The sequence below is a fragment of the Aethalodelphis obliquidens genome, unplaced genomic scaffold, assembly GCF_003676395.1.
Source record: "Aethalodelphis obliquidens isolate GAN/ISIS:26980383/991018 unplaced genomic scaffold, ASM367639v1 scaffold94, whole genome shotgun sequence".
Lineage (NCBI taxonomy): Eukaryota > Metazoa > Chordata > Mammalia > Artiodactyla > Delphinidae > Aethalodelphis > Aethalodelphis obliquidens.
Window position 1 is genome coordinate 1,046,760 of NW_020838038.1, and position 23,905 is coordinate 1,070,664.

The 23,905-nt window shown below is 41.3% G+C and overlaps 1 protein-coding gene across 7 annotated transcripts in view; it reads right to left on the reverse strand.

Moving 5' to 3' along the window:
• The window catches only part of REPS2 (RALBP1 associated Eps domain containing 2), a 233,760-nt gene that overhangs the window by 78,885 nt on the left and 130,970 nt on the right, over positions 1–23,905 (reverse strand). For 4 of the 7 annotated variants that reach the window (XM_027095715.1, XM_027095710.1, XM_027095712.1 and 1 more), the window contains 2 exons: positions 22,672–22,717; positions 19,451–19,587 (listed from right to left, as the gene is read on the reverse strand). The exons of 2 other annotated variants lie outside the window; for them this stretch is intronic. In XM_027095715.1, coding sequence (XP_026951516.1) covers positions 19,451–19,587; positions 22,672–22,717 — 183 coding nt within the window. Of the gene's footprint in view, positions 1–13,928; positions 14,358–19,450; positions 19,588–22,671; positions 22,718–23,905 lie in introns of those variants that run through there. One more of the 7 variants, XM_027095716.1, reaches the window with a different exon arrangement.

The window sequence follows — 23,905 nt, forward strand, 5'->3', positions numbered from 1 at the left end:
CAAAATGGCACTAGCTCATGCATCTTTCCTTGTTTGGTTGTTGCTGAGAAATTTCTTCCATGTGTTTATGATTCTGTGTTCATTTCCTTTAATGGCAGGAGATATTAATCTAGCTTCATTCTTCCAATTTTATGTCTAATTCATCTTTTGGTCTCCCGTGGCGCCTAAGCACACTACCTTGTGTTTAGTAAGTACACGGTGGGTGAATAACTGGAATTTAATTTAGTGAAAAGTCTTTCTTATAATATTTTCAGCCCATTCATGACCTTAAATTAGATTCAAATATTTTATCCAGCATGCTCTAACCACTTTTTTAAAAAAAGTACACCTTCAAGCAAAGTGAAATTGAAAATGTACTTCAGCTGAATAATCTCGTGTACACATGCAAAAGATGACAATGTACCTGTTAATAGTACCACCTGCTTTCCCAGAAAGGAAGAGAAGGAGAGAAAAGAGGGGAGGTGAACACATTTTCTGCATACATTAAAAGCAACCATACCCGTGAAGCAATTACAGGTTTATTCCTAAAGTCTTAACAGTTAATAAGATGGGACACCAGGTATCAGTAAGGCTTTGTCAAATAAGTGTCTATCAACAAATAAACGGATAAAGAAGATGTGGTATGTATATGTACAAAATGGAATAGTACTCAGCCATAAAAAAGAACAAAATGTTGCCATTTGCAGCACCATGGATGAACCTGGAGGGTACTATGCTCAGTTAAGTCAGAGAACAGCCAGCACTGCATGTTTTCACTTGTATGTGGAATCTAAAAAATGAAATAAGTGAATGAATATAACAAAATAGAAACAGAATCACAGATACAGAGAACAAATTAGCGGTTACCAGTGGGGAGAGGGCTGAAGGGAAGGGCATGATAGGGGAAGGGGATTAAGAGATATAGACTACTTAGGTATAAAATAAATAAGACACAAGGATGTAATATACAGCACAGGGAATACAACAAATATTTTATAATAACTTTAAGTGGAGTATAATCTACAAAAATATCGAATCACTATGATGTACACCTGAAAGTAATACAACATTGTAAATAAACTATACTTGATTTAAAAATTTTTTATAAGTGTAATCAGGGAAAAAGTAATAAATACCCATAACTTGAAAAATAGATTAAAAACTTCATAAAAGAAACTACCATTTAATCCTAAATTCAGAAAACACAGTAATAATTTCCAGTGTTTATTAAATTTATTGAAAGATATGCATCTTCTGACACTGATCTGCTGAATCTCAGCTTCTTAGTATCTTTATCCAAAACACTAACCTCTAAAATTTTTTATCCTCTTACTACATTATGCTTAGAAATTTCCCAACAAAATATTATTCATTTATATTACTGCCTATTTACTAATTTCCTTCAGGTTTTTACAAAGCCCCAAATCAATGACTAAATGAAAACATGTTCCAATTTACTGAGTGGAAATAAAGCAGCAGATGTAGCAACCGAAAGCTTCAAGGAACAGAAAGCCGATTCTTTGGGGGAATAAAACTTGGAATAACTTCAGCTGTGGAAAAGTGCTCCCATTCCCCCAAACTAGGAATATTTTATGAAAAAAATAAAAGCATTCAAATGCCAAAGGAAAAAAACACCCTTAAAGGATGGAAAATGTTGAAAGAAGCCTGCCTGTGGGACCTACACTTTTAAGTATCAATCAAGTAGAGTTGGCCATATGCAAAACTTCAAGGATTTCATCAGTAAGGATCATTCTTCTTGGCAAGTTTATAAAAATGGCTATTTCTTTGTAAAAGAAATTGTTCTTTCTTTCTCTTTTTTTTTTTTTAGAATATTTATTTATTTATTTGGTTGCACTGGGTCTTAGTCGCGGCTTGCCAGCTCCTTAGTTGCAGCACATGGTCTCCTTAGTTGTGGCATGCGAACTCTTAGTTGCAGCATGCATGTGGGATCTAGTTCCCTGACCAGGGATTGAACCCAGGCCCCCTGAATTGAGAGTGTGGAGTCTTACCCACTGCGCCACCAGGGAAGTCCCCTTTCTCTCCTTTCTAATCACAAAAGCATGTGTGAGCCTATGCCTGCCCCCTGATCACCCAGTTACACATAGTGATGGGTTCACTACGTCATATACACCTATATATATATATATATATATATATATATATATATATGATGAAGTGTGTACCAGGAGTACCTTTCCAACAATACCTGCCTTGATCCCCTGATAATGACCAACTTACCCTAAAAAAAATAAAAGATCATTAAATTCTCTGTTAAGCGGAATAATTTTTTCACCAGTTAAAAGAAATGTACTTACATATGCCTTGGAACTGTTCAAGAAGGAAAATACTAATGATTGCGTTTGGAAAAGTATTGAAATCAAATTCCATTCTTTCACTTTACAGATGAGAAAATTAAAGCCTGGGGCAGTAAAATGACATCATCAAGGTCACAAGGCTACTGTGATGCAGCAATCAGTTTCACATTTTGAACCTATAGGACAAGTAGTGGTAAACAGCAGAAGAGGGCACTGAGATGGGAAATAAGCAGCTGCAAAGGGGTTATTCTATACCCAGAGAATAAGTATGTCAGAAGGCTATAAATCAAGAATACTGAAACTAAAGGATGCTTCTGCATATGCTACACACCACAAACTCATTTAAGTAAGATGCTAAACACTACCTAAAAATGTGCCACTGCAGCAAATATTTAGCCTTCTGATTCATATGAATGCCTCTTCACAAGCCTACATGTAACTCCCCTGCTTTAGAAAATATTCAGTGTAGTAATGGCATACAGACATACAGATCAATGAAACAGAATGGAGGGTTGCGAAATAAACCCTTATATTTACAATCAAGTGATTTTCGACCAAGATGCCAAGGCAATTCAATAGGGAAAGGGGAATATTTTTTCAACATACAGCACTGGGACACGTGGATATCCACATATAAACAGAGGAACTTAGACCCTTACCTCACACTATACACAAAAATTAAATCAAAATGGATTAGAGATGTGAATGTAAGAGCTAAAATTATAACACCTTTAGAAGCAAACAGGAGAAGATCTTCAAGACCTTGTGTTGAGCAAAGATTTCTTAGCTGTGACACCAAAAGCATGATCCAATCAGGAAAGAATTCATAACTTGCATTCATCAAAATTCAAAACTTTTCTGCTTCAAAAGACACGGTTAAGAAAATGAAAAGACAAGGCACAGACTGGGGGGAAATGTTTGCAAGTCACATGTTTGATAAAAGACTTGTATCCAGAATATACAAAGAACTCCAGAATATACAACTCAACAATAAGAAGACAAACACCCAATTTAAAAGTGAGCAAATGATTTGAGTAGATATTTCACCAAAGAAGATATAGGAATCACTAATAAGCACATGAAAAGATACTCAATATCATTAGCCATCAAGGAAATGCAAATAAAAACCACAGTGAAATACCACGTCATACTTACTAGGATGGCTATAACAAAAAAGATAATAATAAGTGTTGGTGAATATGTTAAGAAATAGTAAGCATTGCTGGTGGGAATGTAAAATGGTACATGAACTTTAAAAACTAGTTTGGCAGTTTCTTTAAAAGTTAAATTTAGGAACTTCCTTGGTGGTCCAATGGTTAAGACTCCGCGCTTCCAATGCAGGGGGCGTGGGTTCGATCCCTGGTCAGGGAACTAAGATCCCACGTGCTACTCGGAGAGGCCAAAAAAAAAAAAAAAAGTTAAATATAAATGTACCATACACCCAGCAATTCCACTCCTAGGTATCTTGCCAAAAGAAATGACAACATATGTTCACACAAGATTTTCATGCATTTAAGTCCTGACATCATTACTCATAATAGGCAAAAAGGAAAATCAACTCAGATGTCCACTGAACTGAAGAATGGATAGACAAAATGGTGTAGCCATACAATGGAATACTATTCATCAATAAAAAGAAATGAAATACTGATACATGCTACAACATGGATGAACCTCAAAAACATTATACAAAGTAAAGGAAGCCAGACACAAAAAATCCCATATTGTATGATTCTATTTATTATGAAATGTCCAGAAAAGGCAAATCTACAGGAACAGAAAGTAGATTAGTAGTTGTCTGGGGCTGGGCATTGAGATTAACTCTAAGGCATGAAGGGATGTTACTGGGGTGCTGAAAATGTTCTAAAACTGGAATATGGTGACAGTAGCAAAATTTCATAAATTTACTAGAGATCATTGAGTTGTTCACTTAAAATGGATGAACTTTATGGTCTGCAAATTATACCTCAATAGTTGTTTTCTTTAAATTGAAGTTGATTTACAATGTTGTGTTAGTTTCCAGTGTATAGCAAAGTGATTCACTTTTTTTTATAGATAAAGATATATATTGTTTTTCAGATTCTTTCCCATTATAGGTTATTACAAGATATTGAATATAGTTCCCTGTGCTATGCAGTAGGATCTTGTGGTTTATTCAATATATTTTTTTAAAGCTACGCATGGAGAAAAAGTATAATTAATCATATGCGAATACAGGTGAAACAAGATGGGTGAAACACAGTGATAATTATTGAAGCTACGGGTTCAGCATTCTAGTCCTTTTCTCTCTCTCACAGACACACATAAGGTTTTTGATAATAACTTAATTTTTTAATCATTAAAAGAACAGATATATTCCTAACAATTCCAAGTACTTATGAAGGCAAAACTTCCTTTCCTGTCTCCCTGAAGCACCTCAGGGAAATCTGTCCAACACTGTAAATCACGTAGAAGGAAACAGGAAAATGATATTAGTTTCTTGCATATAGAGGGCAACAAATTTATTCTTTAATATATTATTTAACTTTAGATATTAATTAGTGTTATTACCCATAGAAAAATCGTAAGGCATGCTTCCCAAATTAAATTAATATAGATTGCTTTCTCTGACACCAAATCTGCTGCAACAAAAATCTGAACAAAGATTTCCCATCTTCAAAGGATTCTGATGGAGAACAAAACAATTACATTCTCTGGATCTCAGTCTCCTAGCCTGTAATATGTGAGAGTTGGCCAAGATGACAAGAGAACTCAAGTTCTCTTTTAGCACTGACTTTCTATGATTCTAGAATTTATTTGCCAGTGTTTACCAATAACTCCTTGTTCCTGCACCATGGGATATGTGACATGGGTTAGCTAGCTCTCAAATGGAGACACAGAGTTAAATGACAAAAACACATAAGATTTAACTTCAGTGAAAGACAAGTTTCATTTCTCATGTTACATTTACATAAATGTATTTCTCCTAATCATTTTACTACCAAACTCCTTAAATCACCAGCCTTGTGTGTGTGCACACACGTGCGTGGGCACATGCATGCACACGCGAGCATGTGCACGTACGCACAGGTGTGTGTGTTGGAAGGAAGGAAGGTAGGCAGGAAGGAAGGCAGGCAGACAGGCAACCTGGAGAAAGAGTCTATTGGAATTGTCTCTGTTCCACGATGAATTTTTAAAATATGACATATAGTCAAACCAACTTTTAGTCTTAAACATTTCAAAATGAATTTGTGATAACTACTTCACACCAAAGTTTCTTAATCACTCCATAACCTTTTGCAATCCGAATTAACCCTACCATGCCAATGGACTCCTCTGACTTCCTACAAACTCCTTCGCCCCTAGTCTCCATTCTCCTTGGCCAGTCAGCGGACTTTTAGACTTACAGTCTCCACCTATTCCTGAAGTACACTCCTCCCTGGGTATGCCAGGTCATGGTACTATGTCCCTTACTGAATTCATGTACTCTAATGGCTTCAGGTCCAGTTGGCAAGACAAAGGAATCTAGTGTTTACACAGAAGGTCCTGAAGGGTTTTGAGGAGGGAGGTGACACATCATAGTTGTGCTCAAAACAATTAATCCTGTTGCTCTATGAAGTGAAGAATGAAGCAAGCAAACCAGACTGGAGATTACTTAAGTAGCCTCCCAGGGAAGTGGTAATAAAAACTGAACCAAGGCAGATACCGAAGAAAAACGAACAGAATTTGACTGCAAAAATCATATCCACCCTTCAGAGATTAGCTTACACAAGTCTGCACACCCCTCCCCAACACATCCACAGATCATGCTAGTTAGAAACCACTGAGACTCAGCACCTTTCTCCCATGTAACTGTAATACTGATTGGCACGATGTGGCCATATCCATGTTCCTCTTGGAATTCTCCATAGTACCAAGGACACAGTTAAGTGCTAAGTAAGTACTGGTTAAATGAATAAGACACTCTTCCTGATCACCAGTACTGAAGTCTATTTCAGTTTTCATACAATTCTATAAACTCAAATGCATATAAGGAATTTAGTGATGTACGGACAACTAAATTGTATTGTGGTACTCTTCAGCTCACTAGAATTATATGGGTCATAAGGAAAATGTCCAACAATAGGAAAATGGTTAAATAAGTCATGGTCCAAGTTAATAAAGGTAAAAGAAATAAAATAGAGTATCGCCATTCTGCAACTTCCAATGAAATCATGGATCTATAAGCAGTGGTTTGCTAGAAACAGCTCATACCAGCTTGTGAGAGCCAACTGTGCAGATCTGTCTAAACCCCACATTCAGCGACCCATCAGTAAGAGTGAAATTTGCCATGGCAGGAATGTTTACACCATAAAAACTGATAATGGCCAGTTGTTAACCATTTACTAACATGCCGCTAGATGCAGGCAATGGTGATCAATACCTGATAAAACCATTATTTGAAAGGCTGTTGGGGATCTTTATCATAATGGATGAATCAGGCTAATACTACGTGAACCCACCGATCAATCAAACATGACAAAAACAGAGGCATTAGACATTGAGAACCTCCTAACGTGATGCAGTACGAAGTACACAGTTATCACTTGGACGTCTTCTTGCCGAAAGTAGAATCTGATTCTAAAGAAGTCTAGATCTATCTACTCATTTATAGGAAATACAGGAGATGGAAGAACAGAGAACAAGTCAAATACAGAACGTGGAAATGTCTACGGGGTGGATGATTTTCTTACGAATGAATGAATAGCAAGGGAGGGGTTTAAAAAGGACCCTATCAATAAAAAGAGACTTAACAGATGGCAAAACAAGTACAATATGCATGTTGCACTTGTTTGGATACTGACTGGAACAAGTCACTATAAAAAAAGACATACTTGAGACAATTCAGGGAATCTGAACGCTGGCTAGATATTAGATGATATTGAGGGATTATTGCTAAGTTTGTTACATATGATAAAGCCTTAGTCATTTTTTTCAAAGGCCTTATCTGTTAGAGATACATATGAAGTATTTATGTATAAAACTATACACTACCTGGGATTTGCATCAAAATAACCTGGGGATAGGGGGTTCTCTACTTTTACACACATTTGAAATTTTCCACAATACAGCTTTTAACAGAGTAGCCAGTGTGTAGAACACATATAAAAAGAATGACATGGGCTTCCCTGGTGGTGCAATGGTTGAGAGTCCGCCTGCCGATGCAGGGGACGCAGGTTCGTGCCCCGGTCCAGGAAGATCCCACATGCCGCGGAGCAGCTGGGCCCGTCAGCCATGGCCGCTGAGCCTGTGCTCCGCAACGGGAGAGGCCACAATGGTGAGAGGCCCGCGCACCGCAAAAAAAAAAAAGAATGACAAAATTACCAGTACTGATATGGATATATCTCCAAGAAATAATATAGTATGAAAAAGCACTGGGGGAAACATGCACAGCGTGACGCCAATTATTTTAAATACAAAAAACAAAAATGATGTCACAGGTACACATATACATTAATAAGTGCACTAGAAAATGTCAGAGAAATACATTCCCAGGGGAGGACACTGGGCTTGGTGGGGATGAGGTTAAGGGACGCATCTGTAATGTATGAATTTTATACACGAGAAAGTATTTTTCTATTACTCAAACGAGTTTTACAAACATTTTAAAAATAAAGGTTACAGTAATATTTCCCACCCCATCCTCCAGAGATTCCAGTCCTGTTCCTCCCCACACTCCCTAGTTAAAGCACTCAGCCAGCAGGGAGGGCTGTAAAACTGGACGGTGGATCTAAAAGAGAAAGCACGCTGCCCAACGGCAGGACCAGCTGTACCCTCACCTCAGTAGGCCTCTGTAAACCTCCAGCTTTTTGTCTTTTACAAATACAAAGCATGCACTGTGCTACTATAGAAACTCTCACATAACTTACTGGAAAAGAAGAAACCTCTATAAATAGAGAAAGGAACAGGGAAAAGGCAAAAAGAAGCCAAAGACAGACAGTACACTGCAACCACAGCTTCGAAAGGCTGAGACTGGCCTGAGTCTGGATGAACACACTGAACACTGGCACAGACAAACCTGAAGCACCTGGACTGTATTTTTTTTTTCCCAGTACACAGGCCTCTCACTGCTGTGGCCCCTCCCGCTGCGGAGCACAGACTCCGGACGCGCAGGCTCAGCGGCCATGGCTCACGGACCTAGCCGCTCCGCGGCACGTGGGATCCTCCCGGAGCCGGGCACGAACCCGCGTCCCCTGCATCGGCAGGCGGACTCTCAACCACTGCGCCACCAGGGAAGCCCCTGGACTGTATTTTTACCTCCAAAAATGTTCACCGAGCCCAACAGCCCAGTCACATCTACTTCTCTATGTTTAAATGAACTTCCAGACTTCAAATCTCATGACAAAGTGACACTATACCTTTTATAAAAGCCAACACCTTTTATCTATCAACCACTGAGAAGCCCAAGGGGAAAACTTAATGAATTCTGAGTGTGTTACTTCTCACGATAGACCCCTCCACAAACAAGACCAGGCCTGAAAGCAAGGATTCAGGTCTAGAAAATTGGAAGGCATTCCCTGGCCCTTCAAAGACAAATGACTGCAGTAGCAGCCAGTTGCCCAGGTCTGGAGATGAATCCCAGTCCTCGGCTGGCTGGTGAAGCAGGCTGAGGCCTGCAACCAACAGGAATAATAGCATTCTGCCTTCTACCCTCTCTTAAGAACTCAATCTGCAGCAGAGGCACCTGAACAGAGAGAGACGTGCCTAGTAAATATCTGGCCAAATAGACAAGTTGGGAGAGGCAAGTAGGGTACAGAGAAGAGAAATACTTGCCCCTTCTTGAGGCAGCAGAGCACAGGCTCCAGCATTGGACTGCATGAGTTTGAGCGTTAGCTCCACCATCAACTAGCTCCATGACCTGGGCCAAATTAACTTCTGTACCTCAGTTTCTGCATCTCTAAAGTAAGGATAAAACAGCATCTACCTCATTAGGATTGTTGTAAGGATAAGAGATGATGCATATAAAGTACTTTAAATGTGTCCTTTGTACAAAGTAAGCCTCGAATTCATATCAGCCGTTAACACTATGATACCTAGTACTTGGTGTTAATGGAGTAGAGAGCCCAGAAACAACTCTTGCAAACAGGGAAACTTCGCTTAGGACAGAGTGGACATTGCATACTGATGGGTAAAGAATATACTATTCAATAAATGGGACTAGATCAATTGGTTTCACAAATGAGAGAAAAAGTAAAACTGGTTGCAAGCATTCAGTAATGATTCTTTCCATGCTTCCCAAACACTAAAAGGGATTTCCTCCCTGACTTGTGGAAAGATGCAGGATTAGATAAACAGTTTGAAGTCGAATAATGAGTATGTTCCCTACCTCATTATCTAAGTTAAGGATAAGATGTGTCCAGACAACAAATAGACAAGTTCAACAAAGTTACAGGATAAAAGGTCAATATACAAAAAAACAATTATATTTCTATACACTAGCGATGAAGATTGCAAAAATGAAATTAAGAAAACAATTTCCTTTAGAATAAAATCAAAATAAATAAAATATAGTCGTTCCTCAGTATCCCTGGGGGATTGGGTCCAGGACCCGCTGTGGATACAAAAATCCAAGGATGCTCAAGTCCCTTATATAAAATGATGTAATACTTGCATATAACCTATGCACATCCTCCCACATACTTCAAATCAGCTCTAGATTACGTATACTACCTAATACAAACGGTTGCTGGTGCACAACAAAGTCAAACTTTGTTGTTTGGAACTTTCTGGAATTTTTTTCCCTAATATTTTCAGTCCACAATTGGTTGAATCAGTGGATGCAGAAACTGAGGATACAGAGGGCTGACTGTAAGAATTTGAAGAAGCACAAATTTGTATGCCGAAAATTACAAAACATTGTTGAAATACTTAAACAAATGAAAATACATTCTTCCATTAAGACTGGAAGACTTAATATTGTTAAAATCAAAAACAGGGCTTCCCTGGTGGCACGGTGGTTGAGAGTCCACCTGCCGATGCAGGGGACACGGGTTTGTGCCCCGGTCCGGGAATATCCCACATGCCGCGGAGCGGCTAGGCCCGTGAGCCATGGCCGCTGAGCCTGCGCGTCCGCAGCCTGTGCTCCGCAACAGGAGAGGCCACAACAGTGAGAGGCCCGCATACCGCAAAAAAAAAAAAATCAAAAACACCATGTGTACACCATAAATATATACGATTTTTATTTGTCAATTAACCTCAATTAAGTTGGGGAAAAAATATTAATATAGCAATACTAATCAAACTAATCTACAGATTCAATACACTCCCTAACAAAATCCCAGCTGGCTTTTTTTTTTTTAATAAACAGAAATTAACGAGCTGATCCTAAATTTCATATGAAAATGCAAGGTACCCAGAATAACCAAAACAATCTTGAAAAAGAAGAATAAAGTGGGTAGTTATGCACTTTCCAGTTTCAAAACTTATTACAATTCTGTAATAATCAAGACAGTACGGTACTGGCATAAGGATAGACATATAGATCGATGGAATAGAAATGAGAGTCCAGAAATAAACCTTTATGTTGATGGTCAATTGACTTTCAACATGGGTACCAGGAAAATTCAACGGGAATCAATCATTTTCTCAACAAATAGTACTGGGACAACTGAGTAGCCACATGCAAAAAAATGGATCTGGACCCCTATCTCATACCATATACAAAAATCAACTCAAATGGATCACACACCTAAATGTGAGAGCTAAAAATATAAAACTGTTAAAAGAAAAGGGGAGTAAATTTTTGTGACCTTGAGTTAGGCAATGGTATCTTCTTTTTTTGTTTAATTTATTTATTTTATTTATTATTTATTTTTGGTTGCATTGGGCCTTTGTTGCTGTCCGTGGGCTTTCTCTAGTTGCGACGGGTGGGGGCTACTCTTCGCTGCGGTGCACGGGCTTCTCATTGCCGTGGCTTCTCTTGTTGTGGAGCACAGGCTCTAGGTGTGCAGGTTTCAGTAGCTGTGGCACACGGGTTCAGTAGTTGTGGCTCACGGGCTCTAGAGCACAGGCTCAGTAGTCGTGGCACATGGGCCCAGCTGCTCCGCGGCATGTGGGATCCTCCCAGGTCAGGGCTCAAACCCGTGTCCCCTGCGTTGGCAGGCGGGTTCTTAACCACTGCACCACCAGGGAAGCCTTAGGCAATGGTTTCTTAGATATGACACCAAAAGCACAAATGACCAAAGAAAAAACAGATAAAGTGGATGTCATCAAAATGAAGAGCTTTTGCACTTCAAAGGACACCATCAAAAAGCGTGAAAGAACAACCCACAAAATGAGAGAAAATATTTGTAAATCATATATCTGAAAAGAGACTTGTATCCAGAATATATAATGAACCCTTACAACTCAACAAAAAAAGACAAATAACCCAATTTAAAAATAGGCAAAGATTCTGAAAAGACATTTCTCCAAAGATGACATAAATGTAGCCAATAAGCACAGGAAAAGATGTTCAATATCATTAGTCATTAGAAAATGCAAATGAAAACCATGATAAGACATCACTTCAGACCTACTAGGATGGCTAAAATAAAAAGGACAGACGGTAACAAAGGTTTCAAGGATATGAAGAAATTGCAATCCTCATACACAGCTACTGAGATGGTAAACTGGTACAGCTGCTTTGGAAAACAGTTCAGTAGTTCCTCAAAATGTTCAACAAAGAGTTAACATATAACCCAGAAATTCCACTCCCGTATATGCCCAAGAAAAAGGAAAACATATACTTGTTTACACAAAAATTTGTACATGAATGTTCACAGCCGTATTATTCATAATAGTCAAAAGGTAGAAACAACCGAAATGTCCATCAACTGACAAATGGATGAATAAAATGTGCCATATCCATAAAATGTAATATTATTTATTCATCCATAAAAGGAATGAAGTGCTGGTTCATTCTACAACATGGATAAACCTCGCGAACATGATGCTAAGTGAAAGAAGCCCATCACAAAAGACTATATATATATATATGTCCAGAACAGACAAATTTATAGACACAGAAAGTAGGTTAGTGATTGCCCATGGCTCTGGGGAGAGGAGCGCGGTGTGGAGAATGATTGCTAACAGGTACGGGGTGTCTTTTGGGGGTGGTGAGAATGTTCTGAAATTGGACAATACTGGTGGCTGTACAACACTGTGAATACACTAAAAGCCACTGAACTGTACACTTTAAAAGGGTAAATTTTTTTTTTAACATCTTTATTGGGGTATAATTGCTTTACAATGGTGTGTTAGTTTCTGCTTTATAACAAAGTGAATCAGTCATACATAAACATATGTTCCCATATGTCTTCCCTCTTGCGTTTCCCTCCCTCCCACCCTCCCTGTCCCACCCCTCCAGGCGGTCACAAAGCACCGAGCCAATATCCCTGTGCCATGCGGCTGCTTCCCACTAGCTATCTACCTTACTACGTTTGTTAGTGTGTATATGCCCATGACTCTCTCTCGCCCTGTCACCGCTCACCCTTCCCCCTCCCCATAACCTCAAGTCCGTTCTCTAGGAGGTCTGTGTCTTTATTCCTGCCTTACCCCTAGGTTCTTCATGACATTTTTTTTCCTTAAATTCCATATATATGTGTTAGCATACGGTATTTGTCTTTTTCTTTCTGACTTACTTCACTCTGTATGACAGACTGTAGGTCTATCCACCTCATTACAAATAGCTCAATTTCGTTTCTTTTTATGGCTGAGTAATATTCCATTGTATATATGTGCCACATCTTCTTTATCCATTCATCCGATGATGGGCACTTAGGTTGTTTCCATCTCCGGGCTATTGTAAATAGAGCTGCAATGAACATTTTGGTACATGACTCTTTTTGAATTTTGGTTTCCTCAGGGTATATGCCCAGTAGTGGGATTGCTGGGTCATATGGTAGTTCTATTTGTAGTTTTTTAAGGAACCTCCATACTGTTCTCCATAGTGGCTGAACCAATTCACATTCCCACCAGCAGTGCAAGAGTGTTCTAAAAGGGTGAATTTTATAGAACGTGGATTATATATACCTCAGTAAAGCTTTCATTTAAAAAAAGAACTGTCTAGACTGACAAACTGAACCCTTGGCTGGCTATGTACTGTGGACCCCAAAGTCTGGGCATGGGGCAGGAATCCCATAATTCCACTAGATTTCAAAATCCTACTAGATTTTAAAAGGGAACAAGTAGCTCTCACAGCAATGATACAATAAGGAAATCTATAAGGTCATAGCCATCTGTGTGGCCAAATTCATCCTTTAGAAAACTTGAAAGGCAAGTTTGGTCTTGAGACCATCTCTTACTCCCAAGGGGTTTACCTTTTCTAAAGTTACAGAAAGAGGGCTTCCCTGGTGGTGCAGTAGTTAAGAATCCGCCTGCAAATACAGGGGACACAGGTTTGAGCCCTGGTCCGGGAAGATCCCACATGCCTCGGAGCAACTAAGCCCATGCACCACAACTACTGAGCCTGCACTCTAGAGCCCGCGAGCCACAACTACTGAGCCCGTGCACCACCACTACTGAAACCCACGTGCCTAGAGCCTGTGCTCCACAACAAGAGAAGCCACCACAATGAGAAGCCCGCGCACCACAAGGAAGAGTAGCCCCCGCTCGCCGCAAGTAGAGAAAGCCTGTGTGCAGCAACAAAGACCCAAAGAAGCCCAATAAATAAATTAATTAATTAAAGTTGCAGAAAGAAATATTCATCTGTAGAAAACCCAGGACAGATTGTTCTCAGCTCATCACTCAATAAACACATCCCCACCACCACCAAATTAAGACAGAGCCCTTATCACAACCCTTTGCCCATCCATACATCTCACAATGGAGGCTATGGGAAGTCCTCCAAAACTATTCCTCAGTGCTGGAGGACCACTGAGGAGGAATCCAAAGAACATATCAGAGCCTTAAACAATGCTCTGTCATTTCAGCTCCATTCTAGGAGGTGGCAGCAGATCGGTTGTAAAAATACCCTGGATACAGATTGGTAGGCAGGTTTGAGACAGATAAACTCATCCGGGAAGGCCATCTGTGGTACTCTCAGGTGCCATCTGGTCATTGCAGCTATAGAGTGAAAAGTATATTTTTTGTAGTCAGTAATATCTATACGTGAGGCAAAACTGAAGAGATACAAATGGATATTCAATGAAAAGTAAGTTTCTCTCTTACACCTGGGCCCCGGTCATCCTATTCTCTTCCCCAGAGGCAACCACTGTTACCACTTTTTCAAGTATCCTTCCGAAAAACTGTCTATACAATGAAAAACATACATATCACGCACCAATGCCTTTCTCACTCGTCTCAGACAGCTCTCCACTTAGTACACGTACCTTATTCTTTTTAACAGCTTCATAAGATCCCATGAGATGGATGTACCATAATTTCTTAACCATGGAGTGAACCTTTATCGTCAGCGTGTCTAAAGCAGCGAGAGGACATTATCTACCCACGGGCAGATACTACCCATGGGTGTGTTTTGTTTGGCCATCGTAATGGTTTTAACATGTGGCTCTCAGTGTCCTCGGCCATACGGGATGTGGTGGAAAGAGCTGTCCACCAAAATGCACTCTCCTTTCTTAACGTAAGCGGGGTGGCACTGGGAAGTGGCGGCCCTGCCAGGGACTTCCTTTCCCACTGCGCGGCAGCTAGCTCTATCCAAGGGACCAAGTTGCCCCTGTTAGATTTGTGCGGACATGATGAAGATTCTTGGTCTGAATCTCTAAAGGCATGGCTACATCTCCCCCCCCCCCACTCCGTAATCTCTGCCCTTTCTGCCAGGCGGAGGCTCAGTGGCTGGACAGGGCTGTGTGTAGCACTGAGGCAGCTGACCGTCACTATGGAAACCTCGGGCTGCAAACCCATGGCTTTGGAGGAGGCAGGGCAGTGTCAAAAGTGGGAGGAGGGGAGTTCCCACCCCACACAGTGAAACAGAATAAACCCTTTTACGGGGGTGGGGGGAAGCCTTATGAAAACAACTGTTCCAGTGAGGAAAAAGAGGTTAGGATCTAAAAAGTATCGTCTTCACTGTCTGATTTTTCTCACAGGAATTTCAGTAATAAAACATGTTACGTGGCTGTAAGTCTAGAGCTATAAAATCTAAACCTCACTGAGCAAGTCCCAGGCTTGACTGCCTCTAGATTTTGTATGCTTGCATCATCACTGCCTTAGACCTTCTTGCACATTTTTTTCTCTCCAACAGAGCAGCTACGATGGGACTGTGAAAGGATGGCTCCACGGCCTGAATCAGCTATGACAAAGGTGAGCTCCCTTTTCCGCACAGCGATCCTATTACGTCAACTTCTCCCTATGAAAACACACGCTTTAGGTGTAATGCTAGCACCTACCTATCTCGAGCCCTGGGATAGTCTAGACTCCTGCAAATCACATGTTCACACCCTCTTTGCAGATATCAAGGTTAAAGCCAACTATCCCACACTGCCAGAGTTGGCCTGGTTCATTTTTATAGATTTACAATCTAAAACAATCCTTCATTATTCTTCCCCATATTATGTTACCTATCATAAATTTGAAGGCATTAATGCCACCCACTTCTGAGCTATTCCTTCCTTCCCAAGAGTCCTTTGAATGCTATCTGAATCCTATACCGAGTCTGTGGGCTCGCCCCCGCTTGGTCTCCTCAGGCTCTTATCCTATTTGCTTCTCCCTCTGTATAAACATCATCACCACTATATAACAACCATCTCACCTTTTCCTTCATTTCCCTCTTTCATTCTTGCTTCTTTGCATCTTCTCTCCATCCTACTTCTTCTCCACACTATCGCTCCACCTTAGGCTACTCTGACTCAGCAACTTAGCCTCATTCACTCTGTTTTTCACAATCCTGTGATTCTCATTTTTAAAAACATTAGCTTCACTTTATCTTTCCTTTTCAATTCAAGTTCATATCTTATTTCATCACACATTATCTTTCCCTGTTTTCTTTACCCTTTCCTCGTTCTTCTATTGTTATAAACAGGATGGCCTAGGTAGAGTCTGTCTTAAGTGATAAAGTTGGCTAAAAGATGGGGTACTGGGGGCTGGAAGAACATGGACCGCATGAAGGAGCAGGTTAGCTTAGGCTCCCCGAGGCCACCTTCACATTCCCAAGGGCCTGAGATAAGACAGGTCCAGGCCCTCACAGGAAAAACGAAGAGGAGACAAGCGGTTTCTGTGGTTGGGCAAAGAGCAGGAGCGCCGGAAGCTAAGTGTGCCTCCACTCGGGCAATTCACCAAAGAAGAAATATTAATGTCTAGTAACAACACAGGAAAAGCTGTTCAGGCTCACTAGGAATCAAGGAAATACAAACATTTGTCTATCAGATAGGTAACGATTAAAAAGATGAACATTACCCAGTGCTGATGAGGGTGTGAGGAAACACTCTCAGGTGACGTAACCAGTGGGATAAGTTCATAAGGTACAAGTTTTTGACAGCACAGTTTGGCAACCTGTATCTACACTTCAAAGGTATATGGCCTCTGACTCAGCATCTCCGACTTCAGCCCAAGAAAATAAGTAGACAAGGAAACAAAGATATAGATACAAAGTCATTAATAACCTCTACCTTGTTTATGACATGAGAGCAGAGAGAGGTTGGTGGCGGAGCCTGGGCAAGAGACGTCCATGCCTCCGTGGGGGCGGGCGGAGAGGAGAGAAACAGAGAGGGAAGGGGAGGAGAGGGGAGCAGCATGTGAGCACGAGAGGACACTATGAGGTAGAGACAGGAGAACGAGATGGGGGGAGACGGGGACACAGAAAGCCCCACAGGGCGCAATCAACCACGTCACCCAGGCACGAAGAAATGACACAGCTCCATATTATGAAAGAGGGTTAATCAGGAAGCTCAGGATATAGGACAGCAAGCACAGTGTGACCCAGCTTAGCTAGAGTGACACATGAAGACAAGTGTGGCAGAGGGGTGACTACGTGGGCACCACGGTTCTCACTGACGGTGCTATGGTGACTGGTTTAGACTCTACCTCGTGCTTTCCTAGCTTGTCAGAGTTTTAATAAGTAATTTCTAGCAATATGCACTACACTAAAATTCTACATAGTTTAGACAGACCCTTGTACTTTCCTGTGAGAATTAACCCACAGGCAAACAAATTAAGTAGATGAAATGGTACCACCTGCTTTTCATAATGCAGACATGCTCTGTTTCTCATGTGATCAATTTAAACTGCTTGTTAAAATTTCATTTGTGTAAACCTGTACTGGAAAGACGATGGAATTAAGCTATGAATACAGATGTCACCCACCTAGCTATTCTTTGGCATTTATCAAATGAAAATACTTTTCCCTTGAAGTCCTATCAACATCGGAGACGTAAAGAGAAGCCGTCTGAATTCAGGCTCTCCTGAAAGCAGCCCCTACCGCTGGGACTTGGGAGCGGGCATTCGATTTCGGTGTGAGGCGAGCACGACAGGGCAGGAGGGCAGTGGACCCAGACAAGGTATGTTAATGAGGGGCTACTGCCACAGGTGGCCACAGCTCGGTACCTCTGTGAGCCATCCCGGGGACTGCGAGGAACGAGGCACAGAACTGTCCCACCGGGGGTCAGGAAGTCAGGGGCTTTCCTCAGACCCCCCTCTCCCCGTCGGTCTTCCGTGGGAGTGAGTGCCTAGGAGCCAAACATGGCACTACTTGAATGACATCTATTACCTCATCAACACCCTGTAATTCTCTTGAGGGTTGGTCCTGTTTTCGAAATTAGGAATCTGAGAGGCAGAAAAGATTAAGCCACTTGCTGAAAATCAGATAGTTAATAAGCAGCTGAGCTGAACTCCAAATTCAGTCTTCTCTCTCCCACTCTAGGGTGCCACGTGGTAAAGGCCACGGCCCATCCATTCTGCAGCATAGCTGGCGCTCCTCATGGGGAGAGAGACACAGCCTGAGGGGGGGGCATGTTTCCAGCCTCTCCTTGCAAGGAAAACGTACGGAGATGCTTGCCCAGATTGTTTTAACCTTCTTGTGTCCACAGAAAAACCTTCGAGGTCAACATCCACCAGCCACGTGAATTTTTTATAGCATCATCATCCGTGGCTACTCCCACCCCAAATACCAGTTACTATGAAATTATGCCAGAATTTGGATCAAAGTATGGGGGAAAATTCAAGACAAATTTTTATCTGATGAACTCATGGCAGAGAATCAAATTTCATAGAGAGTTCCAGATTCTGGTATATTAAAAAACAATCTATAACTTTACTATGAGGAGAGTACTTTATTAGAACAAATAAAACATGCTGAGCTCTGCCGGGACACAGGGGTCACGCTCATGTGTGAGCCAAGGAGATTCTTTCCTTGCGTTAGTAAAAAAGATAATCATCTGCAAATCACTAGCATCTGAGGTTGGCTTGATTTAAAATGCACAGAGATACAGAAAAAGTTCCAGGAAATCATTGTATTTAGAGCTTGCCTGCATTAGTCAGTGGAAAGGCCCTTGCGCCTCCCAAAATAACACTTGGGACAGCAGCTGTACGCTAGCACCTTCACTCATGTGAAGGCATGGCTCGCATCTGCGGTTCCGCAGGCTCCCGGGAGGACAGCTCCTCTTCACAAGGAGCCAGGGGAGCAGACAGGCCGCCCCACACTCCCCGCCTCCAGCCCAGCTGTACAGCAGCTGCCTTGAGCAAGTCCCATCCCCAGAAGCCCCAGAGCAGCCCAACTGAAGGAGCCCTTGACCCAGATGCCCACACTAAACACCTAACCATCAGTCAGATTTAGAAAGCAGAGCCCCCTTAAGCATTAAGCCTGGAGGACACAGGATCTTCACCAGAGGATAAAATGCAGAAAATTCCGGCCAGGCATTGACCACTGAGACCTTTCACAGAAGAACGGCATAAGCGTCTGAGGAAATCACAGATGGCAATCCTGGACACAAATCACCACGATGCAGAGAACAAGACCCTGGCCACACACTCAGTGCACTGTCTGGGGAGGAAGCATTTTCATCCTCTGGGTACAGAATTTCATAATTCCTGGTCCATAGCAAGTGTGGGCAAGGCTCCAGACACACGTGATATCTATGTGCCAGCCACGTGAAGGCCGTCTGGGCCAGGTCTGCTCGTTCTCTGGACCCACAGAGGCCTCTGTAGTGACACCCATCCAATGACTCCAACAGGAAAGGGAAGGGCTGGGGCGCAGAGGGGCACTTCACCTGGCACACTGGGCTGGAAGACTTTATTCAGATCCAAGGAGGAGGCTCTGGAATGGGTTTTCTGTGGTCGCGGTGGCGGGGTGGGAGGGTCCTCGCCCCTCTTCATGGCCTCTTCTATGGAGGTGCTAGAGTAGGATCTGCAGCAAAATAAGGGAAGGTCAGAAGGCAGACAGCAAAGCTTTACTCTCTGAAACTGGGCTGAAACAGAAAATACCCACAAAAGGCAAAGCGACTGCCAAGGCTTGCTGAGTTCCCGGAGGAGCCAGATACGGTGCTGCCCCCTGGATACCACACCAGCTGCAACAAGCGCCCAACCCCCAACCCTGAGTCACAACCTTTTTTAAACTCTTTGCTCTTATTACACCTTAGACCTGAACTTACCCCAGAGGGAACGCTTTCTGTAAATTCAAATCCATTTCGGTTGGAATTGTTAATAACACGTAAACCCTTCCACTTAGGTACTTCCATACTTTAATAGAAGGGCTTCATGGTATTAACTGACCACAGAACCCTTCTCCTGTTTACATGCAAACGTGATAACAGGCACATATGGAACTGGGACAGATAAGCTGAGAGTAAGAATCAAATGTTCAACGGAATATGCCACAAATGAAATTCAGGAGAGGAAAACACACATCAGTCAGGTTGAGGGGCCTTGGTTGTCTTACCATGAGAAATACAGGTTTGGGGAAATTTTCAAAGCAAAAGCCTCCTCTTAACCTTCTCTCTCAATCTGTAACAAGGCAGGAGCTAACTAGGCAATTTCAGAGATTATAACTCCAATTCACGGCATTTAATGAAAAAGGAACTAAGTAAGTTGCTAAAGGTCACATAGCTAGAAGGTTACATAGGTTTCATTCAAATTCCAGTCTCAGTTTCTAAATTATATCTTTAAAATGTTCTGAGACTGCCTGCCTATGAGCCAGGGAAGAAAACTTGGGGCACAGCTAGACTATATATTAGAGCCCTACTTATTTTCTAAATTAATTCAACTCAGTACATTACTCTATCAGTTAGGAATAAGTTTGTGGATGAATTCCCAATATGATTTTCTAAGAAGCTCATGTGCACATCTTATGTCTGTTCTATTCAGCTTCTGAGCTAACTTCCTGTCAAAGAAGAAAATGACCTTGGATCAGAGATGTGCCCTACAGATAAATTAAACTCAGAAAAGTGTCTTGGTGTTTAGCTATTACAGTGGCACTCAGGAAATTAGAGTCTATCCATTACTATTAAGCAACTTCAGTTCTTAGTAAAGCTGGTTTTGACACAGCAAGTTCTTATTTTCCTGAATAACTTCCTCAAGGTTTCTTTGTGGTAGTCCAGAGGTTTTTTGTCATGCAAGGTTGCAATCTTTAATAAAGCCACCATAATGGCATGTGACATGCTCTGGGGTGGTCCCTGTAACACAACTGGCAAGACAGGCAAGACAAAGGCAGGCAGGAACTAGCAGGAAGGGTGCTCTGTTCCTTTCAACCAGAATAAAAGGGAATCCATAGAAAAGGACAACAAAGTTTTCAAATGGAAACTCTTGATTAAAAAAGGAAATTAGAGACCCTGGCTAGAAAGAACTTTCTATGTCAGATACAGCTCTAGTGACATTTTTCACTCAAGAGAGAGAAAATAATGTGTACATGTATAAATCATGTGTGTGCGTGTGTATATATACACACATACATATAATTGAGCACACAATCTCATACTACATCTTATTCCATTTTACTTCCATATATAACCTGCGTATTTGTATTTTTATATGGAAAGTTAAATGAATATCCAATAAGTGATACAGTAAAACTATGACTGCAACCAATTAAAACATAAATGTGCAGGGAATCAACAAAATGATGAACGCAGCAGTGTTAGAAGGGTGATTTTCCTTTCCCTTACATTTCTACATGGCTTTATTATTCTAAAAAGGAGGATTAAAATAATTTAATTCTCACGGTCTCAGTAAGGACCCAGTTGGGTGTAGTGAAAACAAAAACATCCAAATTAGACCAAGAGACCAATCCCTAAAAGAATCGTATATAAAATTTAGCAGAGATATTAATAATAGAATATGTGACTGAGATTTTGTCATTTCACTCGCTTTGAGAGGAAGCCAGCAGAAGTAAAAACTGTGAGGTTCAATTTCTGCCATTCAGAGAAGGGTTTGCCTACTATGAAGGCAGATAAATGTTACTATTCCTACATCCTAAAGCCAGCACGGACTAACTTGTAAAAGATCCATTCATCCTTCAAAAACAGGATGAGCAAATGTGGTGGCCATTGAGAGAAACAGGAACTATAACTTCTTTTCCTACCAAAACGAATTAGTGTACCTATTATTTTTAAAAATATGAACACAGATATCTGTACCTTCTACAAGGGGTAACTCTTTGACTTACAAGGAGACGAGAGCTCCTTAAATTGGCAATATTGCAAGCATACAAAATACGATCCGATTTAAATTCACTTTCTCAGGAATACATCTAGCAGCCAAAGGAGGAAAAAAGTCACTAAGAGCCAAAGCAAAACTTGGAAAACACACACGTAGCATCCTGTCTCCCACTGCAGTCTACTGGTAAAGAGCAGTCTCAACACCATTTCCCCTCTTTGAGGTTCTAGTATTTCTATGAGAGTCTGTATTTCTCTTCATTCCTCCCTTCTGATGTCTGATGTCAACCACAGCACTGCCTTACTGGCTCTCCCTCTTCTACTAACCTCTACTGACTTAAAAACTGTGAAGTTGAGAAGAGGCTCTAAGAGGATGAAACAGTCCACAAACACTGCTTACCTGAAGTTCCGAGCTGCACTGAAATTGCCGAAGCATTTTAGTTCCCTACTCCAGATTTTATCCCCCAGACTTCCTGTTTTTTGGTGTGCACCTTGTCATGATAGGACATTTCAATGTTAGTTACCTTTTAACGGTATTTCCCGCTTTCCAAAGCTACTTTCCCCCTATTCGTTATCATCCTGCAGCAAGAGGGTCACATCACATTGCCCCTTCTTTGTGTTAGGTGGCCGGAGAGCAGCAGCCCCTCTCCCAGCACCAACAAACCCAGAAACTAAGCGCCTCCCCAGCAGCACTGCGGGCTCCAGTCAGGCCCCTCATGACGAGTGAACTCACCCTCATCCTAAGCTTCAAATTGAAGGGAAAAGATTTTGGGTTGGGAGGTTTATTTCTAGTCAGGGGCATGGCACAAAGGGCATTCAAGTAGAAGTTAAACAAACACTACCTGGATCTTGGTCTTGCTTTGAGACTGTTGGAATCCTTAGGAGTGGCTGAAACAAAGATTAGTTGTTGTTTGCTTGGGTTTCATGTCTGCAGTTAAACAGGTTTTAAGCAGCACCTGGGCTAGTACAGAACACATCAACAGGTAAACATGAGGTACAGGTATCCGTGTGGAAAACTTGACCGCTTCCACATTTTTGTGATTCCATAATTTTATTTCTAAAGCTAAAGGCACGATTAAAAAGAAAGAAAAACCAACATATTTTTCCTCTCATCAGAGCATTAGCCATGAAGCCATTCTCAAATCGAAGTTGATTAATGAACCAATTCCGGCCTAAAAGACAACTCTCTCAAGAGGTTATCTATTTATACAATGATGGGTTCAGACTTGAGGGTTTCTTGGTCTATCATGATAGCCTAGTAATAATAGATTTTGAACCAGTCTCCCCTGAAGGCTAGGAAGAAATGTATTGGGCTACATATTTTAAGATTTTCTTAAAATACACCACCAGGACCACATGACCACAAGAAATCAAAGTCCCACAGTTAAGTCTAAATGATCTATGCAGCTTTTCCTGTAAGAAAATATTCTTGTGTCCCAAATCGTAGAGAGAATATTATGAAGTGAAATCATTAAAATATTTTGTCAACCATACAACTTTTCCTTCTCCAATTTAAATCATGAACTAGCTTGCTCACTACCAACACACATGGAGCCTACTTTCCCATCATAAGTTGTTGGGAGTAATGAGAAATACTTACAAAAACATTAATCCTCTTTTTACGTCTTCAATCCTCTGTGGAAGACAACTTTAGAAACCACTAGCTGTGCTAAGGTTTTGCAAACGTTGCAAATTTTTCATCATAAAATGTCATAAACATTCAAAGAAAAAGTGCTACTAACTAGGAGCAAGGAGAATATAGTTTGTACACTGTTTGCACAAATTTTTCCGGAAAGAAAATGTCGCACTGCATGATGCCATCCTCTTTAACATTACTCCAAAGATAAAACCCCTCCTTGGTATGAAGCATGCTGGATTTCTGACGATCATTAAACTCCTTGGGTTGGATAAGCAGGGCAGAATGCGGAGCTGAGATGCTAACAAGGCCCAAAGCAAACTAGCAACACACGTCCCCTTAGCTTCAGTCAGCTATAGAAGACGTGCTTTTCTCCCAACTGAAGCGCTCTTGCTTCTTGGAGTGAGGACACGAGCACCTTTTAACTGCAAACCACTGAA